Source organism: Neodiprion virginianus, chromosome 2, assembly GCF_021901495.1.
Source record: "Neodiprion virginianus isolate iyNeoVirg1 chromosome 2, iyNeoVirg1.1, whole genome shotgun sequence".
NCBI classification, from domain to species: domain Eukaryota; kingdom Metazoa; phylum Arthropoda; class Insecta; order Hymenoptera; family Diprionidae; genus Neodiprion; species Neodiprion virginianus.
The window spans coordinates 3,651,824-3,663,968 of NC_060878.1; the positions used below are offsets into that span (position 1 = coordinate 3,651,824).

At 32.8% G+C, this 12,145-nt stretch overlaps 1 protein-coding gene across 2 annotated transcripts in view; it reads left to right on the top strand.

The window, feature by feature from the left end:
* LOC124299198 (peroxidasin homolog pxn-2) overlaps nucleotides 1-12,145 on the top strand; it is a 38,391-nt gene that overhangs the window by 17,214 nt on the left and 9,032 nt on the right. For both annotated transcript variants that reach the window (XM_046752204.1, XM_046752205.1), the window contains 3 exons: nucleotides 1,098-1,177; nucleotides 2,897-2,984; nucleotides 5,266-5,438. In XM_046752204.1, coding sequence (XP_046608160.1) covers nucleotides 1,098-1,177; nucleotides 2,897-2,984; nucleotides 5,266-5,438 — 341 coding nt within the window. The remainder of the gene's footprint in view (nucleotides 1-1,097; nucleotides 1,178-2,896; nucleotides 2,985-5,265; nucleotides 5,439-12,145) is intronic.

Genomic DNA, 12,145 nt, shown 5'->3' on the forward strand with positions numbered 1-12,145 from the left:
CAGTGTACCGACAAGACCAGGAGGTATTTTTTTAGGGAATTAACCGCTCTACAAAAAAGATCTCCTATTATTTTATGATAAATCTACTATTTCAAAAGTTATTTAAGGCCCTTTGTTGATCTCTGAGCTTGAATAACTTTTGAAAGAGTAGATTTATCATAAAATAATAGGAGACCGTTTTTGTAGAGCGTTCAATTCCCTAGAAAATACTTCCTGGTCTTATCGTTATCCTAACGCGTTGACGAGTTATCAAATTCCAAACTTTGGAACAAATTTTATCCGATCTTATTTAAATGGGAAATGGAAAATCGCGATGAGACGTCTCGAAATATTAATATCAGGAGTTCAAACTTGGAAAATATTCTTTTTACCGTCATTCCGAACAATATCATCGAATCGAATTATTAAAATCAAAAAAAATATCGGTTTTTTTTTTTTTCATACAGTAATTGGAAAAGAATTTCGATTTCACTCCCCACCGACTTAATTTACGTATATTTCGACTACTGCTCGACAGCTTTAAGTTCCGTGGGAAGAACAAGGATAAGATTATATTTATATTAGTTGAATAATTATAAATACTGGAGGCTAGGCCTACAGCGGACGAGTCGATTCGGATCATCGATGAAAGTTTTTTTGACTAGTCAAATTCTAGCGCAAGGATCTCGGGATGATCGGTAATCAGTTCGAAAGCGTGTCAACGCTCCCATCACCGCGATTTAAATCCGCCATGCCAATTATAATTACCTGTATAAGCACGGATGAATTTTTTTTTTTTTCTTTTTTTTTTTTTTAACGATTTTTATTTCGTTTTTTATACAGCCGTATACAACAATCGCGCCAAATACGTAGCGGTGTTTGTTTATAATAGGTCGATCGGAATAAACCAGACGATGATAATTAATGTGGCCAAAATTTTCGCACGTATATTAATTTTTATACACATTTTATACGCGATTTGCATCTTACGGTAAATAATAACACGTCTCTCGATTTCCAGACATTCGCACTTATATTTATTCATTCGATTATTCACTCCGCTTGTTACCATTCGCTCGTGTATATGTTTAATTTTTGTTCATTGTTTTTGATTACAGGGCGATAGCCGGCCTCATTTCTGCGCTATTCTACATCGCTGCTGCTATCTCACCGGCTGTCGTTCAATACAATGTTTCCGGTAAGTTTACCAACGATAAATAAACTATTAATAATATTTATTTCGTCAATTGTGCCGTAAACGTAAACGATTTTATTATATACATATCACAGATATAGATGACAAATAATGGAATTTCAATTTTTTTTTTTTTTTCGCCTATTCTTTGTCGATTCAAAATTTCTATAAATACGCAATCTCATAATAATCGCTGCCTTTATATATATTATATATATATATATATATATATATGATTTGGTCTTTATATCGAAATTTTTGTCAGCTTGTACGTGAATTAAAATCTATTATATTATTTTTATGCGTTATTAAAATAGGTTATAAATTTATTACCGTCACGTGTGTATGTGTGTGTTTGTGTGTTTTTTTACATCTTTCTTTTCTGCACTTTTTCAATGACTCACAACTTCGGTGCAATATTTATATAAAAATTTATTTATACCTGTAGTAATAATGAAAGTCTAAGTAGGACACGACGTTATTTTTGTATGTCGTACCTGTTTTCATCTTTTCATTAATAATAATAATAATAATAACAATAATAACAACAGTAATAATAATAATAATGATAATGATAATAGTGGTGATACATATATTAATAATAATCTCAGAAATCGTACTAGACTAGAATAATAAAATTCCCAAATCGGTAAAAATATATTATTACGTGTGTATAATGAGAAAACTGGTTTATATCGTTTAAATCACGAACAGTCGGGATGATATTATAATACACGGGAGAAGAAGCAAAAAAAAAGATACATGCATAATCTACGAAGAAATTCCGTCTCGCATTTGACGCAAAATAAATGAACAAGAGTCAAATAATAATTGCAATTGAAATAAATTAAATATGCGTGCAAGAAAAATGTTCTTTTGTTCTTTCTTTGGTTTTTTTTTCTTTCTCAAATTTTATTTTTCAATATATCAAAAGATCTTCTATCGCTTAAATAATTTTAATCATGTGATATCGCCGTTGTTAAAAATCATTTATTCTCTAACGTGTACACAAGGTTTCCGTATACAAATACACACAGTAATATGTAATATGTTACAATTCTCACGTTCGATATATATATACATATATATATATATATATATTCTGGGAATGGCATTGATCAAATTTTTATCGCAAATTGCGTGGTTTGTATGACATACATAGACGTATAAACGAGCTGATGAGATGAGAAGCAAAAAAAAAAGAAAGAAATTAGAAAAATTCAGGCGAATGTTCCCATTGCGACTACTGTGCACAGAAACATGCATAATAGTGTGGGACGAATCCCACGAGAGGTCATAACTTGTACAGATATATATGATAAAAACTAATACGTACTTGGATGATGGAAATTAGCGTAAGGATCCTATTGTTTAACTTTTGTACCGGTTATAACGTAATCGTATATATGTATATGTATATATATATATATATGCATGTTCACATTTTCTTACACCAAAAACGTGCATCATTATATTATACTCGTTATATTACACATAACGAGTTTTACGTCTCGTTAATATTGTTGACCCGAAACGAAAATTTTTCTTTAAATATTGTTTTACATGTTTTTTTTTTTCTTTCTTGCACAACGTAGAATGAAAATTTTAAGTCGATAGACGACAAATTTATGAATATTAATTTTATAACTCTCCGGATTTATTCTTGTTTGTATAATGTAACACGTGTATTATGTTTATAAATTTTTATATCGCAAATTTCAGAATACGTCGCGAATATTGACATCGATCTACAGGCGAGGGCTGTCGCAGCGCTGGAAGCTGAAAAACATGCCTACCAATCCCGTACTTGGTGAGTTGATAAACTTGAAAATCTCGTACTTGCCTTGGATACACGTTCATCTAGATTATGCCTAAATCCGCATTTTTTTACTACCCTGTAATTATGGAGAGAACTTTCTAGAATATGTATATATATGTATATATTTATATTCGCGGTTTTTCGTGTTATGGCGACTTGTTTTTTTTTTTTTTTTTTCTTCCTCTCGTTTCTCTCGTTTTTATCAACGTAGTCTGTACTGGAACTCTAAACAGCAGAATAAACATTACACACGTCCATGTATACCCATAAAATTGAATGCGCATGCGCCAGAATTCGAGAGCGGCTGTTTGACAGGCTGACCAACTGTCTCTAACCTCAAAATTATTTTGACAGTCGCGAATAGAACAATTTACCCCCATCGACAAGTTGTCAAATTGATTTTCAGGTTATAGACAGTTGGTCACCGTGACAAACAGCCGCTCTCGAATTCTGGCGCATGCGCATTGACTCTGGTACATATTTGTAATGTACAATATGTATAATATTTATGTGGGAAAAAATTGAAAGAGAATCAATTTTTCCGTATATATATGTACGATATACATAATTATATGATATATGTGTCGAAATCGAAAACAAAATTTTGTTTTGCTCTCTATGAAAAAAAAAATATATATATATAAATTTATAATATAATAAGAGAAAAAAATATTTTCCATCATTACATATTCATCATTTTGATAAACATGAACGAGCATACAACGTCAATAATATTATACCTATATTGTACGTCAAGTGCCGACGGGTTAAATAATGAAAATGTTGAATGATTTCTCTATCTTATCTTCAGCAATATATGCGTAGAGATTCTCGGTGTCGGAGGTCAAATGAATGGAAAGTCAAGAATTGACTCAAATGAAAATGCTCGGTTATTCGCTTAATAGGATAATATATATATATATATATATATATATATGTGTGTGTGTGTGTGTGTGTATGTATAATAATAGTAATAATTGAAATAATATTGTGTACAACGGTAGCGTCGTTAATTGTTAATCGTTTCTAGCTATTCGATTTCATCGGCAATGAACGTGACAATCTAATACATACATATATGTATATATATATATACATAGGATAGACTATATTTGTGCATATATACCTATATATGTATATATTGTGATGATAACGACGAGAATGGCTAGAGACCGGTAATGGTACATTATTATTATTATTATTGTTATTGTTATACTATAAAAACAAGGTGAAAAAAGAAAACCGCTCTACTACAATTCATACATATACCTACATATATATATACTTACACTTAGGCCTGTGAACACATGCATATGTGTACATGCCTATATAAATCTTTCGTTCCCGTGGCGTAAAAATAAAAAAAAAAAAAAAAAACAACAACACTACAACAAAAATGAAAGAGAAGGAGGCGATGGAAAGAAAAAATATATAGTGATAAAAATAATAATGATAATTATTATTATTGTTATATTGTATTGTTATAACAGAAGTGTAAAGAAGGAATGAGGCGATATCGAGGATATATACAATATTAACATGTTATTGTGCGCGTGTGTTGATTATTTTAGTTATTTATTTTCTTCTTTCTGCAATTATCATGACACTTTGTAATATCAGGAGGTTTTATGATCTGTGAAAGTCGAGTTTTTCAGTAAATTTCAACAATCTCACGTGTAAATTTATGTACGTAATGGCTTGTTTTGTATTAAAAATTCATTATAGATAGGTACGTACGTACGTACAACATCGCGAGTCTTTGTCTTGTCGCATGTGCGGTGTGAAATTTTTCTTTACCGTAGTTGGTACGAATAATTATAACAACAATTGTTGCTTATAGAACGCACCTGGATAGCAGACGAATTAGAAATACTATCGTCATCGTTTTCTCCCTTCAACGATTCTTTTCAATGAAAAATCTATCCATACAACACACATTGCAAGCTTTGTTATTATACAATACAATGTTATACATTAACATTATATCTCAACTACAGCGTTGCACTTGAGCTGTGAATTTCGATTTCACTTCCTCGTACTTTTCATTCGAAACGAAAAATTTGAAGAAATAAAATTAATTGAGCAAAAAAAGAAAAAAAAAAAGCAGACCGATAACTCCCTGTGCTACACGTATTAATTATAATATAGTAACAAGTCACAGATCGTTTATTTTATTAATTTTATTTCGTTTTGTGTTCTTCTTTTTTTTTTTTTTATTTTGTCAACAATTGTTCGTGAAATTGTTTTTCATCATTCTCTTTCTTATCGTCAGGCTCGAGGACAGAATCGGACCCGATGGATCGCCGTGTCGAGTTCGGCCGGAAAGACCTTGCCCACCAAGCATGTATCGAGCGCCATCGGGAGCTTGCAATAACGTTCGACATCCCGCTTGGGGTGCGAGAGGGTCGCCTATGCTCAGGCTCATCGGACCTGCCTATGCCGATGGTGAGTCTCTCCTTTCCTTTTCTTTTCTCCATTTGCTACTGGAAGTTGAAGTCAAGCCACGAGTCTGTAACACTCTTTATTTTAACCCTAATTAGGGTCAGACATTATTGTGCCGAATCAATTGTTGGAATAAGATAGTATTCTGTGTATTTTGGGGTCGTTGATGACGAATCTGAAATCAGATTTGAAATATTCAAAATGGCGGATCGCATATGGCGGAGGATAATTTCAAACTTCATCGAATACGGTCAAAAAACTCTCACTCAGTGATTTTCGGGGTCACAGATCGGTCTCGCCATCCCGAATTTGCAAAATCTGATCACAGATTCGCAATCAGCGACCCCAAAAACCCCTGGACAGAGTTTTTTTCCCCGATTCGATCGAGTTTGATATTTTCGTCGGCCATATTTGATCCGCCATTTTGAATTTTTTGAATCAACGATTAAGAAATTACCTCTATGATAGCGATTTGTAAATCTATCTTCTGAAATATCGTCAACCTGACAGTTGATTGATCGATTGATTGAAACAATTCTGATAATATGTATAATCGTTGCGACAGATAAGGAATAACATTAAGAGAAGCCGGAAGTAGGATGTTTGATTTGAAATAACGCGGGAAAAAAGAAACGAATTAAGTGGATGCCGGTTCGATCGGAAATGCTAATCATAGTTCGTGCATATCTTACAATTGGAAACGAATGTCGAGTGCGATATAATGGGGCAGGCATGCGAGCAGTGGGTCAAGAAGGGAAAGTGAAAATACAAGCGCGTGCGTGCATCCTACCTTATAATGCCTAATCGTAAATCGTCGTAGGAATTTATATTACAGAGCCAATGCCTAAGCGCGCATTTCGGTATGTATGTGAATTGCACAAGGCGGATAGGCAGGTACGCGCACCGGCTAAGAATAACATTGTTTTATAACCTCTGTCTACACACTTCTTCGATTATTTTCGATTAGGATGTGCGTGCGGGCTTTTATATTTTACATATGTATATATATATATATATATATATATATATATATATATATATATATATATATATATATATATATATGCATGTGTGCGTGTGTATATAAAATACAAGCGGACGTTCAAATCGGCGCATCGCCTGAATGCCGATAATACTACTCGGGAAAATAGAGAGTGAATGAATTGCCGTTGCAGGGTATAAATGTATAAAATATATGGGTCATTCCATATAATATTTACAATCGACGAATAAATTTGTCTGATATATTTTCTGTTCTTCTGTATTTAATACGGAAATAATTTAGATGTGATTTTTTTATTTCGACATGGTTCGTAAAATTTTTAATTTATGAATTAATTTCGACGTTTCGGAGTCGGGAAAATTCCAATGTTTCTAGATCGCAAACAATTTCATTTAAAAAAACAAAAAGATGTGATCCATAATCGTGCAAACTTTGCTTTTAGGAATAAATGAGAAAAAAATGCTTTGTTTGTTGTGTACAACGAAGATGCGATTTCTTTGAAAGAAAAATAGTATTTACAAAAAAAAAAAAAAAAACATGAACCTCTCTAAAATCATTTTTTCGAGGATTCAAATTTTCATCATAGTTCGTAAAATATATCATAAAAATTTCAAAGTTTACCGTCAAATAGTTTTTAAGATATTTCTTATAAGCTACGAAGATATCTTTTAAGATACAAAAGTAGATAGTACTGGAATTTGAGAAAAAAAAAAAAAACTTTCACATCGATGCTTTGTTTCAAATCGTTTCAAAATTGTTAAAAAACTAGTAGATTCGTTCGATTTCATTTTACGATGGTTCGTTTTATTCGGATGAGTATTGAAAAAAAAAAAAAAAAAACATTTTTATTATTATCCATATATAATTTACTGAAGTTGGTTTTCTTTTTTCTTTTATAGTCAATTCAGTATTGCTAGTTCTTTTTTCTCATCACCATCGATTTCAATGTTGTATTAAATTGAATAAATTCGACAATCCCAAAATGATAAAAATAAAGTTGTACATTGTATTTGTAATAAATAATCTTCTGATTAGAATGAGGTTAAGCATCAATATCTCAACTTTGCATCTTGCGGTTGGAAAAAAATAATTTTTATTTATTTATTTTTATTATCTTCATTCTCACGATTTATTTTCAATAGATTTTAGTTGAGGCGAAGCTTCGACGCTGTGTTTAGAAATCGATAGACGAATAGTTATTGATCGTTTATTTCTTATCGAATATACAAAAGACTTTTCTTTGTTGCTTTATTTGAAACGCGTGCATTGGTGCAGTGATCCCGAGTTGGTAAAAGTAGATCGGTAAAATAATATCTTTAACACAACGAGACAGCGACGAAAAACAATATAACGTCTTACAAATACATAATAGGTATATAAAATAATACAATTATATGTATGCAGTCGAAGTAAAAGTGATTTTCACCCTTTACGGTTCATCGGAGACATTTGAAATTCGGCGTAGGTACAAAATATATTCACACACAAATTCAATTATTATGCTACATAAATAACACGGATTTCTTAGGCATCAGGTGATTATGCAATTTAGCAATGCCAATTAGACTATTCCAATTCCGATTTCTTCTTCTTCTTCTTCTTCATCCGTTACGATATTATTTATATGTATTTATTTTTACTTATATCTTCCTTGTTCTTTTTTTAATTTTTTTTTTTTTTTTTTTTCTTGAGACGGGGTTGAAATTTAAAATTTGAAAAGCTTCAAGCGCCTAATTCCGAATTTTTCGTTGGTGAAACTTGAAGTGAAGGAATGAAACTTTGACGAAACGTCAAAAATTCTGAAAATTACGGACTTCTGAAACTTTTCCAATTCGGAACTTCAACCCCGCGCCGTTTCATTCGTTTCATCGGATAGAATCGTTTCTACTAGCCGCTTATCGCCTAATTTCAAAGATCTTAAAACACTAACTTCAAACACCACCGTGTACATCAATTTGTCCCCGATACTCGATGCTTTCCCTAAAATCGCCTTTGTACAAAATTCTTGGCGATAAAAACAAAAAAATTAAAAATAAAAAACAAAAAACCAAATATCCATCGTTTTGAATCCGTGCCGATTGTGAAGAATTATCGTTTAATGAAATAAAGTAAAACGAAAATCGTTCTTCACGAGAATCATATCGCGTATAATCGTCGAGGAAAATATTAGATGTTTGTAAAAAAAAAAAAAAAAAAAAAACCAAACAGAGATGAGAAAATAAATCGATCGTTACAACAATGTTTATAAATTAATTATCACACATACATATATATATATAGTATATATATCGAAGGATGACGGGCAAGGCTTGTTCGTTGCAGTGCAAGAGCATCGTGATACCCGACATCGATTTTATTTTCGAACGCGCGATACGAAACGAAAGTAGGTATGAAAGTAAGAACGTCAAAGAAAGTAAGTAAGCGACTCGCCTCGACGGCATACCTGTACCTGTATTATGTACATACACACAGGCCAATAACAGCGGTCACGAGACTCGCGAGTCCGCGTGTGCTGACCTCAAAATATAAGTGAAATGTCTTTCGCGATACGCTTTTAAGGTTGGGAAAGATTTCTTTCTTTTTTTTTCTTTTTTTTTTTTTTTTTACTCGCTTTCCTCCTTCCTCTTCCTTTCTGGACCTTTGTGAATTTTGATTAATCGCACAGGCTTAATGTATGCGTACGTTATACTTTGTGCAGTACTTTGTACATCCATTTTTTTTTTATACTATTAACAACCTTATACTCGAGAAGAAAGACGACGTATTACAGACCTTGAAGTGCACACCTGCTGCAGTGTGCAATTATTATTTATCCTGCAGACGAAAGGTCGTTCATTCATAAAAATGCAGGCAAGAAGCGATGCGTTGTGTGTATGCATGTACCGGGACGATCTCTTGAAACTTGAAAATGAACCGCGCATGCGCGAGTTTTATCCGCTGTTCGTGCAGGCTGGCCAACCCAAGTTTCAGCTGTCAAACTCTTTCTGCCGGCGATGTGGTTGATACGAATTTTCGAGGTTAGAATCTCGGATAATCGAGGCGGTGACTCGAAAAGGTTTGGGAAGCATTTGTTATCGGGTCGGAAAGTTGATTCTTCAAAGATCGGTCGGAATTCAACGCTTACGCTCTTTGAAAATTCGAAACGTCCACATTTTGCGTAGGTTGGCCCGCCTGCATCGCGGACAAGAATATCGCTGCGGGAAGATTTCGCCGACCAATGAGATTTAATTATTTGGCGCATGCGCGGTTCATTTTCAAGTTTCAAGAGATTATACCGGCATACGTGTTATAAATACCGGTGTGTGTAATAAAAACCTTACCTGCGTGTACATAGATACAATAACGAAAACGATTTTGTAATTCGCCGTGAGAGAGTTTTTCAATATTTTTCTTCCATGTATGTATATATATAAATTTCAGAAAATTTACGCTATATATTTGAATTTTAATTGGTAATAAAAAATAGAGAGATGAAGGAAACAGGTGTTACATGAAATTGGGGAAAAAGAATGAAAAAATTTACAACTAATTACGGAACGAATCGTTTATTTAATACATAATATTACGTGAGGTATAGCTTTTGGTAATAAACATTTAAAAAAAAAAAAAAAAAAAACGAAAAACAGCATCGCAGATATATACCAATATATATGTATATAATTGTGAAAGTATATTATATTTTATATAATATATTTCATCCTAATTCGTCAAGGTAGAACGCACTATTATTTTGAAAATTTTCGGACAATATTTTATTCCATTGTATAACTTAAGGAGGAAAGAAGTCAACTAACAAATTTTATAATCCGCGTTTCCGATTTTGCCCGACATTGAGAGAAAGAGAGATAAGAAAATATCAAATATTCATTTTGTTTCAAAGTTGTTATATTAATGATACACGTACAGTACCTCTGTGCATGTATGTGGGTATAAAATTTGTGGAAAGTGGGTCGTTGTCGAAGAGCATTGTACAGATTACATTGTATCACATGCGCACACTGCACCTTTCTTACAATTAGTGTTGCACTGAAAGTAAAGATCCTCAAAATACTTCCGGGAATTGTGTATGCAGGCTGCATTTATACCTAAGTGTAACTACGTATTTACATTACATACATACATACATACATACACAGTTACTCCAATTAAAACTTCGTCTGCACGGTTTTCACAAGCTGTACTGTATGTAATTTAATGGTAGTAACAATTTCTCACGAATTTTTCGATCAATTATTTATTATATACACAAATTGCAACGTTTTCTTTTCTTTTTTTTTTCCTTTTTTTTTCCAGAACGATCCTTTACTTTTTTCATTCTTATCTTAGAGTAGTAAAAAAAAGAACGTTAATTTTTTTTCAAACCTGCTCTAAAATATGAAACTAATATTACCTATATTTACTTCGTCGCAGAGAATTTGTTAACTGTTGAAAAATTTCAAAACAATTGTTCGATTTTTGGATATCAGTTTTCAAAAAAAAAAAAAAATTATGCTACAGATCCGTTGATACGAGTTTTTCAGACGAAATTGTACAATGTTATATATATATATATGTCATTCCGCAAACAGTTTTTGTGAATATCGAGATGAGGGGAAAAAAAACACACACACTCATTTCTATCCTTACAGCAGAAAATTCTCGAATCGTTTAATTTCGCTTAATGGCTCGCCAATAATTATGAAAAAAAAAGGAAAAAAAAAGAGAAGAAATAATTAACTTCTTTTGACAAAAATAACTGTTTGCAATACAATAAATATATGCCACTTGACCCCGGTGGTTTATTTACTTATTTTTTTTTTTCTCACTCCTTCCTTGATCATCGTTAATATTTTACGTGCAGTGTGTTTTTTTGTACCGCGAGAATGTGTGAAATTCTTTATACATATCCGTTGAGCTGTCGTGCCGGTGCTTTTCTCTCTCTCTCTCTCTCTCTCTCTCTTTCTCTCTCGCGTACCATCATGATCGCAAACTTTCTCCATTCTCGAGTGGTTCAACGAGCTAAACAGGAACACACCGGTATCTTTTGTCTACTCTCATTCTCGTTACCTCTTTTCGTTTTTTCTTTTTTTTTTTTTTTTTTTCTTCTTCATTTTCAACGTCCAATACAATTTCAGTATCTCATCTCAATTCATCCGATGTCTTTAATTCTCTTCCAATGAAGAAATTTGTTGCGAATTTTTAGTCGTTGCCAAATATTATACCGCAGCTGTTGAACCGATTAACTGAATTAAAATTTGGCGAATGAAGAATTACGCGTGGATTACGTAAATCAGGCAATAATCTTGGTATAAAATGAAAAAAGACCAAGAAAATTGATGGACAAATTGTACGTTACACCTGCAACCGGGTGTAACGTTGAATAATCGGCAATGCAGAGCCGCGCGTATAGAACTGTGAAGAACTTTCGAGTTTCATTAATTCTTTCGTAAACATGCTGAAGGCGTTGGGCTGTGGGAATATAAATTTGAACCTTACCAGTGTACCATGATCTGTATAAAATCGGTGAAAACCTCGGCTGTGTTTCGGTTACAATTTAGCAATTTTTAATTCAATGTGGCCGGCTGAAAGAGACGAGGAGGATAAAACAGGTGCGAAAAGTCGCCGATGCGGACGAAGAGGAGAAAAAAATTAACCCTTTCAGTCCCACATTTCTAAACTCAATATTTTGGCCTGAATTTTGTTAGTCGGGGATTTTTTTCGCAGTCGC